We start from the raw sequence: 22,423 nt of genomic DNA, 5'->3' as shown, positions 1-22,423 counted from the left end.
GAACAACTCACCTTTTCTGTCCTCACCAAGTTAGAACTATGGACCTCACAATTAAAATTAAAATTTAACACCAAAAAAACCAAAATCTTCCTGGCAAGCCCTACCCATAAACTAACAAACACTTCCCTGAAACTGAACGGCCTAGACTATCCTATCAACCCCACCATAAAAATACTTGGAGTCATCCTAGATAGATGCTTGACCTTCGAAGATCATACCAGTGCCCAGGTCAAAAAATGCTTCTGCTCCCTCTGGAAACTTCGCACCATCAAACGCTACTTTGACCACCTCTCCTTCCATCTACTGGTCCAATCAATAATCTTAAGCATACTGGACTATTGTAATATCATATACAGTGGTGCCTCGCATAACGAACGCCTCGCACAGCGAACGCTGCGCACAACGAACTTTATGTCTTGCTCCCTACAACGAACTTCGTTTCACACAACGAAGTCGCCCGAGCTGCATCCTTCCGCGCAGGCACTGCGCTTAACTGCCCTCTCTCCGCCTGGCTCCCTCTTGCCCCCCCGACTCCCCGACACGATCGGGGCAAAAAGGAGCCCAAGCCCTCTTGCCCCGCCGATTCCCCAACTCCCCGACAATATCGGGCCAGGAGGGAGCCCAAGTCCTCCTGGCCACGGCGACCCCCTAACCCCACCCCGCACTACATTACGGGCAGGAGGGATCCCAGGCCCTCCTGCCCTCGACGCAAACCCCCCTCCCCCCAACGACCGCCCCCCCCAAGAACCTCCGACCGTCCCCCCAGCCGACCCGCGACCCCCCTGGCCGACCCCCACGACACCCCCACCCCCCTTCCCCGTACCTTTCTGTAGTTGGCCGGACAGACGGGAGCCAAACCCGCCTGTCCGGCAGGCAGCCAACGACGGAATGAGGCCGGATTGGCCCATCCGTCCCAAAGCTCCGCCTACTGGTGGGGCCTAAGGCGCCTGGGCCAATCAGAATAGGCCCGGGAGCCTTAGGTCCCTCCTGGGGGTGGGGCCTGAGGCACATGGGCCCAACCCGACTATGTGCCTCAGGCCCTGCCCCCAGGAGGGACCTAAGGCTCCCGGGCCTATTCTGATTGGCCCAGGCGCCTTAGGCCCCACCAGTAGGCGGAGCTTTGGGACGGATGGGCCAATCCGGCCTCATTCCGTCGTTGGCTGCCTGCCGGACAGGCGGGTTTGGCTCCCGTCTGTCCGGCCAACTACAGAAAGGTACGGGGAAGGGGGGTGGGGGTGTCGTGGGGGTCGGCCAGGGGGGTCGCGGGTCGGCTGGGGGGGCGGTCGGAGGTTCTTGGGGGGGCGGTCGTTGGGGGGAGGGGGGTTTGCGTCGAGGGCAGGAGGGCCTGGGATCCCTCCTGCCCGTAAGGTAGTGCGGGGTGGGGTTAGGGGGTCGCCGTGGCCAGGAGGATTTAGGCTCCCTCCTGGCCCGAACAACTAGGGGGGGGGGTCGCCAGGGCCAGGAGGACTTACCGTAAGCACCGTAAGGAGGTAAAGAAGGAGATGTTAGGGCATGTAAAGTAAGGGCATGTAAACAGTACCCGGCGTATAAGACGACCCCCGACTTTGGGGAGGATTTTAAGGTACTGAAAAGTCGTCTTATACGCCGGCAAATACGGTATGTTTTTAGATGTATCTAAATAAAAATAATAACAAAAAATTTATCTTTTTTTATGTCATCTTAGCATATTTTATGCTACAGAACGAATTATTTTTTTTAACATGTATTGTTATGGGAAAACGCGTTTCACATAACGAACTTTTCGCATAACAAACTTGCTCCTGGAACCAATTAAGTTCGTTGTGTGAGGCACCACTGTACCTGGGAGCCTATAAAAACATCATCAAACGTTTAAGAATAGTTCAAAATGCTGCTGTCCGCCTCATCTTCGGCCTCAAAAAATACAACCACGTTAGCCCCTATTACACTAAACTCCACTGGCTGCCGGTGGAGGCAAGAATCATCTTTAAATTCGCTTGCCTCTGCTTCTAAAACTTAGCAGGCTCTTCACCAATTTACCTATCTGAGCACCTTGAAATTGCTGGCCCCTCTCGTACTCGAAACACCTATCTGTTTTCCTTTCCCTCCCTGAAGGGCTGCCTCTACAAGAAATTCCTCAACAGATCCATAGCATTCCAAGCGGGCAAATGGAACAAATGCCTCTCAACTCTCATCTCCAATTCCCCCCCTATCAAACATTCAGGAAGTTAATCAAAACCTATCTTTTTGACAAATTCCTCTGATTTATCCACCCTTTTCCTTGCCTCCTCCTCTGACCTCGACTCACCCCCAGACCCATCAACGCTGTATGTAACACTGCTATTTGTAACACCGCTGTACGTAACTTACAGCAATGTAACTACTCTGTATATGTAACCTAGCTGTAAAATAACTTCAATTTATCGTCTAAAATGTAAATGTAACATTACTGAAAATGTATCGTCTAAAATGTAAATGTAACATTACTGAAAATGTAACTTCGCTGTAAATGTACAGTCTCTTCATCTGTTAACCGCATAGAACTTCCATTGTAATACGGTATACAAGAATAAAGTTATTATTATTATTATTAATAATAATATGTAGAAATAAAACAAGAACATGAAGGAATTGAAACAGCTTAGTCATCTCTCTGTCTCCTACTTAAAGACCTTGGCTTTCTTTCCCACTACAAAGAAATTCAAACTGCTTTGTCACCTCTTTGGGCTCCTTTTACAAAGGCGCGCTAGCGGTTTAATGTGCGTAATAGCGCGCGCTAAACCACCGGACACGCTAGCTGCTAATCCCTCCTCTTGAGCAGGCGGTAGGTTTTGGCCAGTGCAGGGATTAGCGCGTGATGAAAAGTCGCGCGCATTAACCTCACTAGCGCGCCTTTGTAAAAGGAGCCCTTTGTCTCCAACTACCACTGGAATGTTTTCATGTTTCCCTTTTATATACTGATTTTGCCAACATTTGCTTATTTTTGAGGAAGAAGGGGTTACCTTCAAAAGCTAATCAAACTATATTAAGTTAGTCCAATTTTTTTTCATTTATATTTTTGTTTTATTTCTAAAATAAGATAAATTTTAAACTCAATTTTTTTAAAAAAAGTTTGGTCTTCTAACCCAGTGTTCTTCAACCACCGGTCCATGGACCAGTGCCGGTCCACAGAAATTTCCTGCCGGTCCACATGGCCAGTACGTGCATCAGGCCCAAAACAGTGTTCTTCAACCGCTAGTCCACGGTGCATTCGATGCGGCGTTATCTTCGAGCCAGCTCCCTCTTCCTAACTGATTCAGTGTACAAAGCCACGGGCAGTGGAAGGCTTCCAGATGAGGCACAGGACGTGCAAGGTGCAATTAGTACTATTATGGGGGCGGGGTCTGGGGTGGAGATTGGGTAGAGATGGGCGGGGTCTGGCCCACGACTTAGCCCAGTGTTCTTCAACCGCCGGTCCACGGACCAATGCCGGTCCACAGAATAATTATTTTATTTCTGCCGGCCCATAGGTGTAAAAAGGTTGAAAAACACTGTTCTAACCAATTTTCTCAAAATACATAATTATATAAATAATGCAAATATAGCAACCTGTGGACACCCTGTGATATTAGTCCTAGTGGGCACAGAGCATACCTAAGACTAGAACCCAGGCATTTTCAAATCACAATGATAAGTGAAAACCACAGCCAATACATGTTTTGAAAGACAGTACAGCAAATTTTAGCAACTGTTTGTCCACATCATTCTAACAGAGAATGGGTTTTCAATTTTTGTTTAAAAAATAAAACATTTCTTAATTTTCCATAAAGGTATTTAGTTGGGTTATAAAACAAGAGTGGCCATAGAAACAGAGGATAAGTGATGGTATGTTATGGAGTAATGCTGCCCGATTCACCGATTCGATGACCGACCCTTTTCCCCATGCCTTCCTAAAGTAGTTGTTTCTTAGATAGGGTTATATTGTATACTTATTTAGTGTTTGATTCTTATTTATTTAGTCAGTCAAATTTCTAGCCCGTCCTCCCAGAAGAGCCCAGAAAAAGTTACAAGTTTACATACACAGTAGATGTTTAGCAACAAGGTTACAACTTCACATACAGCAGATTTACAGAACAACAAATTTAAGGAGGAAAAGCAGAAGTAGAAATTCCTATGTACAGTCAAAGCTTGGTTTGCGAGCATAATTCGTTCCAGAAGCATGCTTGTAATCCAAAACACTTGTATATCAAAGCGAATTTCCCCATAGGAAATAATGGAAACTCAAGACGATTCGTTCCACAACCCCAAAACTTTAATACAAAAAATATACGTACTTGTATTGCAGAACCTTGTTCATTTAGAACAGTCACTACACTCTTGTAGCGTCACAGAGAGAAGAACCATTGGCTCAGTTGTGATGTGTGTACTTGTATTGCAAGACATTGCTTGTATATCAAGTTAAAATTTAATAAAATGTTTTGTCTTGCAAAACACTTGCAATCCAAGGTTTTACTGTACATGTTTTGGGGTACTGAGCGTGGAAGAATGGCAAATGATGGGCAACAAAGATGCAAATTCATAAGATGTACAGAACAACAGATTAAAGGGGAAAACAGCAACAGAGGGATGATTCTCATGAACTGTATGGACAGCAACAAAGGGATAATTTTTATGAATCGCATAGAGGAATGAATACATGTTTTGGGGTCTGAGCCCAGTAACATGGCAAACGATAGGCCCTATCAGTAAAGCAGCTAGAATTACAATGTAATCGAAGTAAAGGACAGTTTTAGGCACTTTTGGTATAAGTACATGTAGTAAGGGGGTAAGATCTTGCATAGTTGAGCCCTGAGAGTGCGACTAGAGACTTAGTTACATCTGTAAGTCAAGTGGAGGGCACATTCAGTGAGGCTGTATAAATTTGCTGGGGCAGAAATAAAGGTTAGGGGTGTGTTTAAGAGAGTCAGGTAAAAAGGTGGGTTTTTATCGCTTTCCTGAAATTTAGTAAGCAAGCCTGTCAAATAATGCAATATAAAGAGTTCTCCTATTGGGAACATATTGTATTAGGATACTGGAAAACACCTCTCTGGGAATGGTTTTATTAATGGGAAGATGTGAGGGTTGCTGGAGGCTGGTTTGGCCCAACTCACAACATAATATATTGAACTTTGAATTCTATGGGCCCTTACTGTTGGGAAACTTAGGTGCTTTTCTTGATACGTGAGTGGGGTCACTCCTCCAATCAAAAAGCAAAAAAATCTTACTGGCTTTTTATTATCAAAGAGCAGATGTGGCATTTTTACAGGAATGAGAAATTCCAGAAATGGTGGGTGGGATATCAAATACAAACTTGGATTGCAAGTAACTTGGTTTGCAAGTGTTTTGCAAGACAAGAAAAACATTTGATTAAATTTTAACTTGATATACTAGCAAAGTCTTGCAATACAAGTACATACGGTATACAGACATCACAACTGAGCCGATGGTTCTCTCTCTGACGCTGCAAGAGTGTAGTGACTGTTCTTTTTTTTTTTTTTTTAAGTTCAATAATTTTTATTAAGTATTTTAAAGGATACAAGAATCATTTAAAGTACATAGAAACAAAATAAAGCTTTCTGTATATAAAATATATAAATCTATGTTTAACTGTATAGGAGCAAAGGCTCCAATTATTAAAAATGTATGTAAGGGATATATAAGATGAAGATGAGAGAGAGCAGTAAAGAAAAAGGAAAGAAAAATGAAAGAGAGAAGAGAGGAGAAGAAAAGGATAACAGGACTGTTCTAAACAAGGAAAGTCTTGCAATATGAGTACAGTACATACAGTATACACGTATCACATCATCACAACTGAGCCGATGGTTCTTCTCTCTCTGACGCTGCGGGAGTGTAGTGACTGTTCTAAATGAGCAAAGTCTTGCAATACAAGTATGTAGTATTTTGTATTAAAGTTTTTGGCTTGTGGAACGAATTGTCTGAGTTTCCATTATTTCCTATGGGGAAATTTGCTTTGATGTACGAGTGCTTTGGATTACAAGCATGCTTCTGGAACGAATTATGTTCGTAAACCAAGGTTTTACTGCAGAGAAATTATAGCCTATTCTAACTTTCGCTGAATGGCGAGGGACAGGGGAATTCTTTGTCTAGAACATCAGGTTTGTTGTGATTGGATCTTATATGGAACATACCCCACAGTTGCCCATAGATCACAACTGATGGCATCCCAAAGTGTGCTAAATGAGCTGCTACATGAGTGAACAGTAAAATCGCTGGCATATTATATTTATTCTATCTTTATGGGAATAAGAGGAGTAAAATGCTGGTGCGAGTAGTAAAACGAGCCAGAGAGCCCTAAAAAATTTTGCAAATAAAAACTGCTCTATCCCTCAGAAATTGCAACACATTTATGTTGAAATGTATTTATTGACACAAAATGCAAACAAAACAACAAGAACAATATAACAGTTTTTCTCAAATATAAAAGCACAAGAAGCAACTCCCAAGCAAGCCCCCCTCCCACCCCACCCCTCCCATTCCCCCTCCCCATTGAACTCCAAATAGGCACAAAGTAAGATTTAACAAAATATAGGTCATGCATTCAATAGGCAACTTTTTGCAAGGGGAGTGAGAGCTCCCCAAAGGGCTCCCATATCAGACGAAAACATTTCCCTGCTGCAGAATCAAGGTTCACAAATCTCCTCCGTTCCAAAGAGGCCTGAATGATCATGGTCGATCTCCACTGGCTATAAGTCAGAGGTTCACTAGAAAGCCAGCTAGATAAGGAAAAATTATGTTCTTACCTGTTAATTTTCTTTCCTTTAGACGCAGCAGATGAATCCAGAGACCGATGGGATAGCACACATCTACCAGCAGGCGGAGATAGAGAAACTGATTAACAGGTGGTCCTATTGGCTGGCACTCCTCCTGTATCTTCAGTATAGCTCCTTGCCCAAGCATCCGTAACCATCAATAGGCATAGCATGTAAAAAAACTTCTTTCCCATAACAAATCTCAAAAGGCAATCATACAAAATACAACCATCAATAATAACAAACTTCGAAAGTTGCAAAAAAAGAAACAACTGACAGACAATATCCAGAAAGGGCGGGGCTCTGGATTCATCTGCTGCGTCTAAAGGAAAGAAAATTAACAGGTAAGAACATAATTTTTCCTTCCTTAGCAACAGCAGCAGATGAATCCAGAGACCAATGGGATGTAGCAAAGCAATCCTCAATCTGGGTGGGAAGCAAACGCCACCTCCGCAACAACCGAAGCACTAAACGCATCCACCACATACGCCCCCACATCCAACCGGTAATGCTGAGATAAAGCACTCTCGGAAGACCAAGCAGCCGCGAGACAAAACTCCTCCAAGGAAAAAACCTCTGGACCGAGTCCAAGAAGTAACCATCGCTCTGGCGGAATGGTCATGAAGTTCTTTCGCCAACTGCTTCCCTGCCATCAAGCAAGCATAAATAATGTCCTCCTAGACCCATCGAGCGATGGAGGCTTTGGATGCCGCCATATGTTTGAGGCGTCCCTTGAAGAATACAAAAAGGTGATCTAAAGTCGTTAGAAACCTAGCTCGTGGAGAATGCTACGCACTTTCAAAAAAATGCAATGAATAAAAGCACGTCTTCCCATTTCTCCTCCAAGGAAGAAGGAAGGAAAAGTGAGAGTGTCATAAAAGAAAGGATGACACCTCCTTAGAAAGAAATTGTGGTACCGTCCGAACTGATACCCCAGATTTTGTAAATCAGAAATAGGAATCCCTGCCGAACAAGGCCTGCAACTCAGAAAACCGCTGAGCTGAAGCCATGGCCACAAAAAACCCCGTGTTCAACGGCACAGCCCTTTAGAGTCTCAAAAGACAAAGATGAAATGAAGCCTTTGGTAAACTGTGAAGAAGTACCTTAAGACTGTAGTCTGGACAGGGCTTTCTAAGAGGTGTACGAATATACCGTACTCTGTTTAGGAATTGAACTACATGAAGCTGAGAAGTAAGCGAAGAGCAATATACCTAGCCCTTGTAACAAGCTACGAATGGCACTTGAAGCTGAAGGGAATTGAACGCTAAGCCCTTGGCAATACACTTGTGCCAAAAAAGAATTCTGGAAGGGTGCAAATGTTGAGAAGTACCCAAGAAAGGAAAAACCTCCAAAAGGAAGCAGAAGCCACAGGTGAAGACATCTGTATCGCCTGGATAAGAGAAGAAACAACCTGCTTCGCATAATCCTTACACGTCAGCCATGACTTTTCAAAAGCTAGGACGTAATACCAAAGTAGTACAAATATCCATGTTGATTGGACCCTAGGTGAACAAATCCGGAGATACCAGGAAACTCAACAGTCCGGCTGCTGAAAGACTCATCAGATCCGCATAGCAAGGATGGTGCAGCCAATCCAGAGATTCTACAAATACTGAGCCCTGAAAGCGAGCTTGAGATTGCAAATCCAAGCCATCATCAGCCAGGGGAAAACACTGAAAAAAGAGAAACCAGAGGCGAGAAAGAAGCCACACTGCTACCCCCTCTGACTCCCACGCCCTGTGCTCGCCGAAGAAGCTAGGAAGCTTAGAATTTCGAGACGAGGCCATGAGGTCTAGTTCCAGGAGATCTCACTTCCATAAAAAGAGCTGGAATGCCTGAGCCAAAATTCTCAATATCCAGGATGTAGAAGATTTCACTATTACTAACATTTACACTTTCTAGAGCGTACACAGCGCTTTACACTGTAACATACAATAAATGGGCCATGCTCAGATTTTGCGGAGAGAAAGTCTATCCACACTCTTTTCCTGACCCATAAAATGATCTGCCAACAGAAGAGGAAGATGAGGGTCCACCCATTGAAGAAGAACCACAACTTTACCCGCCAACTGAGTACATCACCTACTGCCCAGGCTGTAGAGAAATACCCCCATCATAATACTGACTAAAAAGACCTTCAGCGTCATTTTGGAAGAATGGTCTGAAGCTCCAGAAAGGTAGCCTGACCATGCTCCAGAGTAGAAGAATGAACAAGTACCGAGTCGCCTCTTAAAACCAGACTCCAATTCGTAGGTCAAATTATTTTTATTGTATCATATTATAGCTTTTATTTGTTTCCCTTTTTGTACTTTTCCCTTTTTGTTCTACTTTTCTATATTGATTTTGTATTTCACCTCCCTTCTTTCCTTGTGTTTATGAGTTTGTTAAGTTAAACTTTTAATCCCTTATGTCGTTATACATAGTTTTGTATTGTATTGTCTCCCAGTTATTGTAATTTTAAATTGTTCATCGCTTAGAAATACGATTAAGCGATTAATCAAAAAAACATTAAACTTGAAACCTGAAGGCACCAAGCCCCCCAACCTGACAGCCCGGGAAGTTTGGTGACTATGAGCTAGTCCAGCAAAGACTGAGGCATGCCTTTGAAAAGAGAAATCTCTCTGAGCCACCAGATCATACAAAGCGATGCTTGAGGAGCCTACCAAATAATTGGAGACGTGAGATACCAGGAACCACCGGAACAAAAGTGACTGCTGTAGCGTTATAATGGGAAAGCAAGCCGAAGTTCCCAGTGGAGTCAGCAACATGGATCCTAGAACCTGTACAGAATCTCATACTCTTGCTCATGGTGATCGAAGAAGAATGCAAACCTGAGACTGTGACCCATTGCCCTAGTCTCTGGGAAGAAACATATTTCTCTCCTATATGAATAAAAACATCTCCCCGATATACCTATAAATAGTACAGGAGAAAAGAGCGCTGTGCAAATTCGAAGATTCACGTCCAAAGAACTGAGGAAAAGAAACCACCCTTTTCGTGTCAGTCAAATGGCCCAAATGGAAGACATCTGAATAAAGCAATCAGTTAAGAAGAAAGTAGGTGAATCGCCTGGTAGTGCCAAAATGATACCACTGCCCAAATTTTCTAAAATGTTCGTGAAGCCCTGGGTAGGCGAAATGGCATGTGCCAAAACCGAAAGCGCTACTCCAAGAGAGGCAAGCAAACCTAGTGCCGATTCGGAGCCCATAGTGAAAATGTAAATATTCTCCTAGTTTTTCTGCAGAAATGTGTAACCCTGAGAAACTAATTCAGCAGAATGGGATCCAGCCTGCCCAATGCCCCTGTCTTGGGCACCATGCAGCAAGTAGAACAACGTCCCTTAGTTCCTGAAGAACTACAAGAACTGTCCTGAGGACCAGTAACACTTAAAAGGGAAACCACAAAACATAGACACTCCAAGAACGAACCGGAAATCTGAGGAGGATACAAAGTTGCAAGCATCCTGCAAAATGTTCACAGCCCCCTGACCTGACATTACAGCATCTTCCCCCTCATGAGAAAGCCTGAAGAGTCATTGGAAGAAGTCAAGATCCCCTCAGAATGAAGTGCAGAAGGTCAGGAAACGGCAGGATGAGAACTGTAGGATCTGTAAGAAGAAAGAAATTCTCCTAGGAAAAATCAAGTTTTGCAATGTAAAGAGGAGTATACTGGAACCATGAAAACAGTACTAACTTCATGCAACGTGAGCGAAATACGTATGTCTTTTAAAGTGAATACGTACTAGACGCAATCAAGATGCTGCATCTACAGTTCCGTGGAAAACAACAGAATCCTAACAGGTATTAGACAAAGCTCACATCGCTAATGAGAGCTTCAGGGATGAGGCTAACAGCCACATAGCGTGTGCTCCTCCGCGGGTTTGATAGAATAGGTAACTGGCTTCTGGTTAGAAGGAGCTGTACAGCCCTTCCTGTCTGGTTGGGGGGTCTGTCTAGCATGTGCCATGAGAAAATGGCAACAGGAGAAACCAGCGTAATAAGCATGGAAATCTGAAGTCCAGGCCCCCTCATAAATAGAGAAAGAGAGTCCTGGCCGCAGGAAGATGCGAAGTGTCATTATGCCCATAGAGACAGCCCGAACTTGGAAACTGTTTGTACTACCTTTAGGCATATATATCCTATGCCACTACTAGACACATGCAGCGCAGCACAGAGGCCCAAATAAGAAGGACAATTACCAAGAGACAAAGGCTCATTCTGCAGGGACCCCAAGAGAGATAATGAGATATCCGTGTGAAATACAGGGCACTATCTTACTGCTGATTTCACTGTGCCGTGATTTGACGTATGTCGACCCAGTCCGGAGACAAATTAAGACTGGGTGACCTAGCACAGGTCAGAGTCTCTCTGGTAATCCCCTTGAGTGCTAATCCCAGAGTCCGATTAAACTAACAGCTTTCTTCAAGTGAATACAGCAGAAACACAGACATAGACATATAAATCTGCCCAAGCTTGTCCCAAAGCTGGTGAAACACGTACAACTTGTCTGAACCGGAAAGGAGAGAAGCCACAGCATACCCTGAACAAAATCAGCTAGAAATAAACTACCGGAACACTGCAGCTCTTCCGCCATCGCCGGAGACCCAAGCGCGTGCCTGATTTTTGCTGACACGTGGCCGCTGCATCAACGCTCCTAGAAACATAGTCGGATTCAAGCCCCGCAAAATTTTCCCTGCCGTGGCCTGCATAGAAAGAAAATCAGACTCGGGGAATAACTAGAAGAACGGTGCGGTGCTTCCCACAGCGCCGGAAAAAACATGTCCCAGCTCATGCACGCTGCTATAAACTGGCACCTGCACAATCAGCTGCACATGGCTGTGACAAACACCGACGAAAGAGAGCCTTGGAATAAACAGGACTACCACTGCTGCACTGAAACCCAACGAGGAGAACAAGTGCGAGCATGAAATCGCACCACTACTGCTGCGCTGTAACCAACAAGGAAATCAAGCGCATGCATGCAAAGGGCGAGAAAATCCCAGCTCCCTCAACGGATTTCTAGTCATAAAACAGCCTCAATAAAATATCCATTCCTTAAACGTACGTTGACCGAACCCACAGTACTAAGACTCCCAAACAGAACCTGAAGTTCAAACAACAGTAAAAAACACATACATACTCACAAGCTTGTTGTTAGGGCCGGTTGAAGCCAGTAAGAGCTGGTTGTGCAGCACTAACAGGGCAGAATGTAGCAACTGTGGTCTCCCTTTTTTTTTTTTTTTTTTTAAACAGAGAAGGGAAAGAAGAAAAAAATTGATACCCAGTCAGACCCTCTAGCAATGGAGGGAGGGTGAGGCAGGGACCTGGGGGGGGGGGGTCCAGATGTAACCCCTAAAGCCGGCACCATTCAGCTGGACACCCCTGTCTCACTGAAGAGAAACCTCAACAGGAGAATAAAATTGCCAATTAACTGAAGAGAAACCTCAACAGGAGAAATAGAATGGCAGTCTCACTGAAGAGAAACCTCAACAGGAGAAAATTAAGTTCCAGTCACAGCCAGAATTCAGGAGCTATTTGAATAGCGACCATCACCTGCTGGGAGATAGAGCATACTGAAGATACAGGAGGAGTGCCAGCCAATAGGACCACCTGTTAATCAGTTTCTCTATCTCTGCCTGCTGGTAGATGTGCGCTGTCAGTTTGAAAGTGGCCCCCACAATATTAGGTGGTAGGGGTTAAGTGAAAGGCGTACTGACAAACGCCAGGTCCCAGGTTCAGTTCCCTCACAGATGACTCACCAGGAAGTAGAATAATAGACACAACCAGAGGTGATTGCATAAAGAATATATTATAGAAATAGGCTTACAGAAAAGTAATATTCATAAGCATTACAATTAAGCATTACAATTAAATAGAGAGCAGAGCAGTTTCCCTGCCATACAGTGTCCAGAAGGAAGCGTGAAGTTTCAGGGAAAGGCAGAGAGGGAGAGACAAGGGGGATGGTAGCTTGATAGAAAAAGAGAGCGATAGCTTGATAGAAAAAGAGAGCGATAACTTGAGTAGAGAGCAGAGAGCAGAGAGCAGGCTTTTATACCTTGGAATCTTATTCTGAATAGAGAAAATATTGTATCTCCCAGTATCTTTCTGTTTAGAATTTGCAAACTGTTTGAGACAATGGTTAATTTAATTGCTAAGGAGGGTGAGATACCTGTAAGCATGGTGATGGGATTAAGTCTCTGGCTTGATCTGTGCACCATTGTCCTAAGCACCCTCTTAATCAGACATTAACACCTTTTAGCTAGCCATGATTCAAGCAGGGCTACTTGAAACTTAAAATATATCAATCAGGGCTACTTAAAACAGTTTCCCTGCACTAAGGGTCTATCTGCCTTCCCATGCCAGGGTCAGATTGATATAATCTCCCAGAGGCCTCTAGGCTGACATCTCCCATAATTTTTTTATTTTTATTCTTTGAAATGAGGGCAAGCTTGTGGTACCCTTGCTTACCTCCAACAGTACGTCCCCTGTCTTGCAGAATCTCCAAGCTATGAAGATAGGTTGTAAACAGTTCCCATTACGAGTTCAAACCTCTGTCTTAGGTCGTATAGGCCATAATCTGGGCGGGGATCCCAGTATGCCTATATCTTACCCGTCGTTGAGCGAGTGAACGGTGCATAATGGATGAAGCTTTTTCAGGAGGTTCAGGTATAAAGGTACCAAGATGTCATAAGAGAGAGTATCTAAGTATGGGATATGGGATAATATTATATCTGACCCTGGTAATGGTAATGCAATAGGCCATGCCAAATTAAAACCAAATTAGGACCAAATTAGCAAGTGTCAGAAAAGATACTGGAAATACATGTATAACTGCCTTAAAAGTTAGAGGGAAGCTTGTATGATAGGCGTTGTAAAGAAATGTACATGTGTTTCACTTTACAGCAAAGAAAAATCATAATAATACATAACAAAATTTGTACAATAATTAAGATAATGATAGGGTGAATTAAAACATTAAATACGTGGTTTGCAGTGGGCGAATACCCAAAGAAAAGTTCCCAAACTGAGACATGAGCGTCTTGTATTAAATTTTGTGCAATCGGTCCATTTTAAAAAGTGATAGTATGAATCACTTCTTTGGAAGTTTTCTTAAGTTGTTCAATGTAAGTATGGAGTTCAGTAAAGTTCAGCAGCTTGTGGAAATGTCTCGTTGCCCATACCAAGAGGTAGTGGATGTACAGCATATGAAATAAAGTCTGGAATGTCCATAGAATAGGTTAAATAGGAGGAATTGTACAGCAAAGAGTTCTTAGGAATGTGGCTATATCCGATGAACAGGAAACATTGTGTACAGCATGTGTGGAAAAGTCTTTGCAGTCAGGGTGCATGAAGATGAATTAGTCCAGCAGGAACCGGCAGTCTCTTTAAACTGATGAGGTTCACACTTGAAATGAAAGGATGTTTGCACAGGATCTGATGTTTGCACAGGATCAGTCAAGTCACTGGAAACTGGTGGTGTTCGCCCTTGAGATGAAATGATGTCTGTGCATACAGGGAGGGATTTGAAAAGAGTCCCGCTATCATTCAGCAGCTGTACTCCAGTGTGATCCAAATAAGAGATAGAAAATGGAAGAGAAAACATGTTGCCTGTACTGAATGTAGAGAGAGAGAAACCAGGTTGCCTGTACTGAATGCATAGAGAGAGAGAGAGAGAGACTAATTGCCTGTACTGAATGTGGCAACATGTAACAATATTAATGCATTTACTTGTTATAGTTATGGCAAAAGACAGACAATAATCAGGTACTTAAGGTTCTTAATCAGACATTCCAAAAAGATATGTTTTTGTGTGCTGCATATAACTGACATGTGCTATCTCATTGGTCTCTGGATTCATCTGCTTCTGTTGCTAAGGAAGATCGCCTTTTTACCCAGCAGCATAACTTGTGCAACAAATGCTGACATGCCTCTCGGTATAGGGGGGGCTATCATATAAAAACAAAACAATTCTCTTGCAGCTAAAGTCCACCGCCTGCCCCATAATGCAGATGTAAAGCGGTCCAAACCTGTCCAGAAAGACAATATAGTTGGGCAATTCCAAAACATATATCCCAAGGTGGCCTGGTCCTGACCACACTTGGGACAACCGTGGGTTTGTGTAATTCCCATGCGGAAAGCCCTCATGGGTGAAATATAAAGTCTCAAAAGAAACTTCAATTGCAACTCCCAATGGAGGACATTGCCAGTTAGTTTTCAGGAGTGTTTTAAACGTTGTTGCAAATGTTGCGCAGTCAAGGTGCAATGTAAGTCTTCCTCCCAGCTGGCAGCCAGGATCTCAAAGTTGATACCAGGTTGACTGTCCACAATGCCTACATGATGATATCGTAAAGAAATGTGTTGCTGAGCTGATAGACTGAACATTTCCGACAGGGTTTCCCTACAATATTCAGTAAGATGTTCTCAAGGCAGTGCTTGTTTATAGTGTCGTAATTTATAATAGGAGAAAATATCCTGGTTAGGCAACTGATAATTACATCATAAAGTTTCAAATGGGATTAACAGACCGTCTTCTGTAAACAATTGAAATAAATAACAAAGGCCCCCCGCTGCCCACCTCTGAAATGACTGGCTCTGAAGTCATTTCCTCTGAAGCTACATTACCCTGAATTGGTAAATAAGGAGATACAGAAGAGGATAAAGATAAAGCCCTACAGACCCAGCGCCATGTCTGTTGCGCCGGAGCAAAGACCAGATAGAGACCTCACCACCGCTCGTAAGGCAGGGCTGGTGACATGTAGCATAGAACTAAAATGATAAGGGGCCAATAAAGAAAGTTTTAGGGTTGAATCAGAAGAATAACAAGTGCCCCTGAACCAATCATTTATGTGCCTCATCTGGCAAGCTAATGCATACCAGCGAATATTTAATAATCCATATCCCCCCCATCCCGAGGTAAACACATTCTGGGTAAAGTCATATGTGGTCTCTTACCCTCCCATAGAAATTTTTTATAATTCCTGGGTCAATTGAAGATAATAAGAATGAGATAGTAAAATCGGTAACACCTGGAATTAATACAACTGCCACACATTTAAATACTATCCCACCTCTCAAAGTTCCTGCAAACTGTCCCATTCCAAAAAAACAAAAACAAACCTACCCCTTAAATGCTCAACCACTCTGTAAACTGCTCTTACCTCCAAACAAACCACCTACAGATTACTTCACACCCCAAAACTGTCCTACCCTCAAACTCATGCAATGCACCCCAATTCCCCAACATTTGTGTTTTTAGTCCCAATCCCAATGTCAGTTTCCAATCATTAAAAAGTGCATTTCTCCTCCCAGAATTTCCATTCATCGTTCTTGTATTTTTTTTTTCTGCTCACCTCAGACATAGTGGAATTAGAGTTCCTGACTCCTGGTTGAATTTCAGGTGAACACTCTCGAGCTGTCTTGTACGAATTAGTTCATGAGGAATAATGGCTGCTGAGCTTTCACTTTCTAAACTGTCTTTACGGCTTCTATAAAAAAATAAAAATTTAAGATATAAAGCTAGATTTAAAGCTATGCACCACAGAAGTATAAATATATACCATTAGTATTTGTAATAAGGATGCCATTGGGAAATAATGCTTTCGACACAAGGATGACCAAGAATTAAAATCCAGCATGCATTTTACCATGTTTCCACCATTTCCTGCTTTGTCAACCTATGCTGTGCCGGATGATTGAGTCGGTCTCAGCGCAGTCCAGCCGTTCCTGAAGAAGGGGGTGTGCACCCCCGAAACGGAGTCCCGTTGGACGAATAATATCTTTGCTGGCTGTTTGTTTCCACGGAGCTAAGTACTTCCTGTTGGTATTTTTTGCTTTGCTGGATTTGGACGTTTTGGCCCCCTGGACAAGGGGCAGAGACAATTGTAGTGAATGGTAAAGTGTGTTTTTTTGATTTATTTATATCTTTTTTCACACTTAGCACTGTTGGGTGCACTTTATTGAAAAAAACACGGGGATGTTTCACAGTTAACACTCTTCTGAGTGTAAGCCAAGTGACAGCCTGTTCCACTGTGCTTTTCAGTGGGTGGCTGTGTGACTGAGGGCTCTCCCGTGTATTAAAAACTATTTGTAGATTGTAGTGTGTAGTGGTGTTGGTCCTACTCTTGTCTCTCTCCTTTGCCCAGTTACTATTCTTGGGGTTTGGGAGGTTTTTGCTTTGTATTGTATCCACCGAAAATAAGACAGTGTCTTATATTAATTTGGGGTCTAAAAAATGCATTAGGGCTTATTTTCAGGAAATGTTTTATTTTTTTATGTACAACAATCATCTCTCCCTTCCTCTCCTGCAGCCCAATTCTTCCTCTTCTCCTTCCTGCCCCCCCATGTGCAGCATCTTTCCTCTCCTCTCACCCATCCCCTTGTGAAGCATCCCCCTGTGCAGCAGAACCCCACGACCCTCCCACTGTGAGACTGACAAACCGTACCTCCGAGGCCTCCAAAAACAGCAGCGATAGCAGCCCTCTGAATGGGCTGCTTCATGGCCTTCCCCCTGCCTATTCAGAGCGCTGCTGCTGCTGCTGATGCTTTAGGATGCTTTGGAGCAGAGGTATGTCAGGTCTTACTGAGGTGGGGGGGTCACTGAATTGACGAGTCTGAGTTTTCGGCAAATCGGGCAGCACTAGTGTCAGGGTTGGAGTCGGGGAGTGTCGTGGACATTCAGGGGGGGGGCTTCAGAGGTTGATCTTAATTAGGGCTTATTTTTGGGGTACAGCTTATATTAGGAGCATCTTAAAAATTCATGCTAGGGCTTATTTTTGGGATAGGTCTTATTTTCGGGGAAATATGGTATTACAGGGTATTAGTCTCACAAACAACAAGCACTGTTAATGCTTGCCTTACCAAAATACAAGTTAATTAGGACATAAAACGAAATATATTTCTCAAATATATGCCTGTATTAAAAAAAAAAAAAAAAGAATCCTACAACCCCAAAACTTTTTCAGCTGGTAACTAAAGTACCCTGCTTGCACTTTTCATGAAACATTCGATTTAGTACAAAAATACAAAGAGCTCCGAATCTGTACCAACAGAGATATATGTACGATTCTTAATGGAGTGAAGGAGTGGCCTAGTGGTTAGAGCAGCTGCTTCAGCACCTTGAGGTTGTGAGTTTGATTCCTACTGCAGCTCCTTGTGACTCTGGGCAAGCCACTTAACACTTCATTGCACTAGGTACAAAATAAAATATATAAACCGCTTTGACTGTATAAACCACACAGAAAAGGTGGTATATAAAGTCTCATCCCCTTTATCCTTTAATCTTGCTCTCTGTGGATATATGAGAGTGGAGGAGTAGTCTAATGGTTGGTGCAGTGGTCTGAGAACTTGGGGAATGGAAGATTAGTTTATACCTTCGATAAGCTTCTGTTAAATAAAAAATAAAAATAAATTAAGCATTTATATACCACTTATAGTCTAAGTGGTTTACATTCAGGCACTCAAGCCTTTCTCCCTATCTGTCCTGGCTCACACTCTATTTAATGTATCTGAGGCATAGGGGGGTTAAGTGACTTGCCCAGGGACACAAGGAGCAGCATGGGATTTGAACCCATAACCTCAGGGTGCTAAGGTTAGTCCCTGTAGGATTTCATACACTAGGTATTCAATCCCAACCCGCAATCCGGGAATTGCAGAAATCAATAAACTTTTCTGAGCATATGCTCCACCCCCTTAGCCTGAGAGCTAGCAAACATATCCAGTTAAGGACAAAAGCCAAGCAACAAACTTGGACAAATCCATGACAAAGTGGTATAGGGGAAGATCCCAGGAACATAAGTAATTCTTGAACTGGTTTGCTCTTCAACATATTAACAAGTGATAAACAGGCACAAAGGCAACTCAGAAACATTGAGGAACAATGTAGAACTAGCCTACTGTGTGCAACAAGCACCCCAAGGAAGGCCTTCGGTAATGCATACTTGAAGGCGGGTCATAAGGAATCCTACAGGGACTAACAGAAAGAAGATTATGGAAGGTATAAACCTAATCTTCCATTCTGTTACATCCCTTCCAGATTCTATACGCTAGGTGATGTGCCAAAGCAATGGTAACATCTAGGGAGGGACAGAAGAGTCTGCCCTCAACACCGAAGTCCCAAAAAACAGAATCAAAACTAGCCGCCACATCCACTCAATAAAAACTGGGTAAAAGTATGAAGAGAGGACCAAGTAGCCGCCCTGCAGAGTTCATCAGGATGAGTTGCGTGAGACTCTGCTCACGACACAGTCACACTGCCAGTCGAGTGGGTGTTAAGCGAAATCAGCTTCTGTTTGCCGTGGGCGATAGAAATCGCAGAAATGGCCATTCAAATCCATCAAGTGATTGAAGCCTTGGCCACTGGCCAACCACGGCAAGGCACAGCACTTAGGACAAATAGGTGATAAATCAGCCGAAAAACCTTAGTTCTTTCAAAACAGTGGAGCAAGACTTCCCTGACAGCCAACTTGTGAATCCGATAATTTCTCTCCGAGCCCGCAGAAGGAAAAGCATACAAATGAACTTCATGTTTGACATGGAAGGCAGAAACCACTTTTGGTAGAAAGGAAGGAAGGAAGGTACAGTACAGAGAAAACTCCTGCGTTCAGAAAATAGATAAATAACGCCCTGTATGAAAGAGCCTGAAACCTCAAAATTGCCATGCTGAGATAACGGCGACCAAAAAGAAAGTCTTGACTGTCAGATCCAGAAGAGCAGCATCCTTCAGTGGCTCGAATGTGCCTCTCCAACTGCAGAATGTTATGATTCCATAAAGGGAAAAGAAAATGTAAGGGAGGTCGCAAACGAAGTGCTCCTCCCAGAAACCTGGACAGACTGGAATGAGCAGTAAGCAAACTACCGCCTCTGCAAGCTCTAAAACATGAAAGGCCTGCAACCTGAACTGTAAGGGAGGCAACTGCTAAACCCATTTCTAGACTCGCCTGAAGAAAAACCAGGACCACCGGAAAGGGAACCCTCTCAGGCTCCATGTGATTCTTAGCATACCACTGTTGAAAAGCCTTTCAGGCTTTGGCATAATGCACCATAGTCAGAGCGCATTAAAAAAAAATAAAAAAAATTCAAGATAACTACATCCGAAAACTACGTTTCCTCCAAACTGAGCACTCAAGAGCCATGCCGTAAGACCAAAGTGCCGTGGGATCTCCATGGGTACTGGCCCCTGACCGAGAAGATATCGATGAAGATGGGGGCCAGTCTCTTACCCCATGGAAGATGGATGAGATACGCATACCATGAGCACTGATGCCATTCTGAAGCTACTAGAATCACCAGGCCGGGATGCATTGTTATCCGGCAGAGGACCTGACCGACCAGAGATCACAGAGGGAACATCATATAGGATCTCATGAGCAAGTAACGGCCAAATCAAGGCATCCGGCCCTAGCTCCCCTGCTGTTTGTTGACCAAAAAAGCACCTGGCCTTCAAGTTCTCTGCTGAAACCAGCAATAGAGAATGACACGGTGACGGTTTACCCGCGGCCACCGCATTTAAGCCGCGGGTCACCGCCGAAAACGGGGAAGAAAACTAGCAGTCGCTGCGGTGATGGGGACAAGGCCATTCACCGACCGCGGAAACGGTGAACAGGTTTGTCCCCGCGGGCCAATGTACCCCCTTCTAGGAACCGCTATTTACCTGTGTTTCACCGCTCCTCACTCGTCTGGCCAGCAGGCCTGCCTCCGTCCAAATGAGGCGGGCCCGCCCCTCCCCTCCCCTGCCTCCCAATGGCCTCCCCTAAGATCGCCGGCAGGAGGGTACACAACCCCTCCTGCTGGACCCCCCCCCAACGAACCCTCCCACCCCGGAACCCCCTTAGTCTTACTTTCCAAGTTGGACCGGACAGCTCCTCGCTCGTCTGGCCAGCAGGCCTGCCTCCGTCCAAATGAGGCGGGCCCGCCCCTCCCCTCCCCTGCCTCCCAATGGCCTCCCCTAAGATCGCCGGCAGGAGGGTACCCAACCCCTCCTGCTGGACCCCCCCTCAACGAACCCTCCCACCCCGGAACCCCCTTAGTCTTACTTTTCAAGTTGGACCGGACAGCTCCTCGCTCGTCTGGCCAGCAGGCCTGCCTCCGTCCAAATGAGGCGGGCCCGCCCCTCCCCTCCCCTGCCTAACCCACAGGATCCTAGGGCCTGATTGGCCCAAGCACCTAAGGCCCCTCCTATAGCGGGAGTGGCTTTAGGTGCCTAGATCAATCAGGCCCTAGGATCCTGTGGGTTGGGCAGGGTAGGGGCGGGCCCGCCTCATTTGGACGGAGGCAGGCCTGCTGGCCAGACGAGCGAGGAGTTGTCCGGTCCAACTTGAAAAGTAAGACTAAGGGGGTTCCGGGGTGGGAGGGTTCGTTGGGGGGGGGTCCAGCAGGAGGGGTTGGGTACCCTCCTGCCGGCGATCTTAGGGGAGGCCATTGGGAGGCAGGGGAGGGGAGGGTAGGGGCGGGCCCGCCTCATTTGGACGGAGGCAGGCCTGCTGGCCAGACGAGCGAGGAGCTGTCCGGTCCAACTTGAAAAGTAAGACTAAGGGGGTTCCGGGGTGGGAGGGTTCGTTGGGGGGGGGTCCAGCAGGAAGGGTTGGGTACCCTCCTGCCGGCGATCTTAGGGGAGGCCATTGGGAGGACCGGCAGGAGGGGTTGGGTACCCTTCTGCTGCGATTGTCGGGAGGGCCGTTGGGGGGATCTACATGAGGGGTTGGGTGCCCTCCTGCCGTGATCGCTGGGGGGAGGGGAGACTTGCAGCCGTAGCCGCGGTCACTATGCTAATCACGGCAGCATTTAAAGTACATGTCGTGTTTGTTTTTGCATTGCTAGCCCCAGGGGTGGTGGAAGATTAGTGATTGAAAAACTGTATGAAAAAAAACTATTTTAAATTTAGTGATCAAAATGTGTCAGTTTTGAGAATTTTTATTAATTAATTTTTTCTCTGCGTGTTTTGTTTTTGTATAGTTATTAACTAATATTTAACTAAGTTTTAAAGTTTTAAAGAATGTTTCCTTTATACGTAAATAAAGAAAAGTGAATGGGATTGCAGTGGCGGTGACGGGGCGGTGAATGGGGTGGCAGTGGCGGTGACGGGGCGGTGAAGAGGATGGTGAGACGGGGACGGGGCGGTGACGGGGTTGGTGAGACGGGGACGGGGCGGTGACGGGGATGGTGAGACGGGGACGGGGCGGTGATGGGGACCAATTTTTTCACCGTGTCATTCTCTAACCAGCAAGTCCCTCTGGGGTTGATCCCAGCTTTGTACAATCATATGGAACACCTCCTGCAAGAGGGACCATGCTCCTGGATCCAGGGACTTTCGGTCGAGGGAGTCGGCCTGAACATTGTGGACTCCGACCACATGGGCCGCCGAAAAAGACAGAAGATGTGCTTCCGCCCAGTGGAATGCAGATGATCTTTCTGGCCCAAGAGACAGCCAGGATGCTAGGAATTATTTTTAAAAAGTGATGGTTAAGAAGACTAAGAATGTTATAATGTCCCTGTATCGCTCCATGGTGCGACCTCATCTGGAGTATTGCATTCAATTCTGGTCTCCTTACCTCAAGAAAGATATAGTGGCACTAGAAAAGGTTGAAAGAAAAGCGACCAATATGATAAAGGGGATGGAACTCCTCTCTAATGAGGAAAGACTAAAATGATTAGGTCTCTTCA

At 44.8% G+C, this 22,423-nt stretch overlaps 1 protein-coding gene across 5 annotated transcripts in view; it reads right to left on the bottom strand.

Moving 5' to 3' along the window:
- SUFU (SUFU negative regulator of hedgehog signaling) overlaps positions 1–22,423 on the bottom strand; it is a 244,438-nt gene that overhangs the window by 68,792 nt on the left and 153,223 nt on the right. For all 5 annotated transcript variants that reach the window (XR_004539049.1, XM_033940100.1, XM_033940101.1 and 2 more), the window contains exon 9: positions 16,117–16,251. Coding sequence is in view for 4 of the 5 variants with exons in the window: in XM_033940100.1 (XP_033795991.1) it covers positions 16,117–16,251 (135 nt within the window). In the remaining variant the exon portion in view is untranslated. The remainder of the gene's footprint in view (positions 1–16,116; positions 16,252–22,423) is intronic.

The sequence above is a fragment of the Geotrypetes seraphini genome, chromosome 4 (genome assembly GCF_902459505.1).
Source record: "Geotrypetes seraphini chromosome 4, aGeoSer1.1, whole genome shotgun sequence".
Lineage (NCBI taxonomy): Eukaryota > Metazoa > Chordata > Amphibia > Gymnophiona > Dermophiidae > Geotrypetes > Geotrypetes seraphini.
This window is presented reverse-complemented; position numbering and strand designations above follow the sequence as displayed.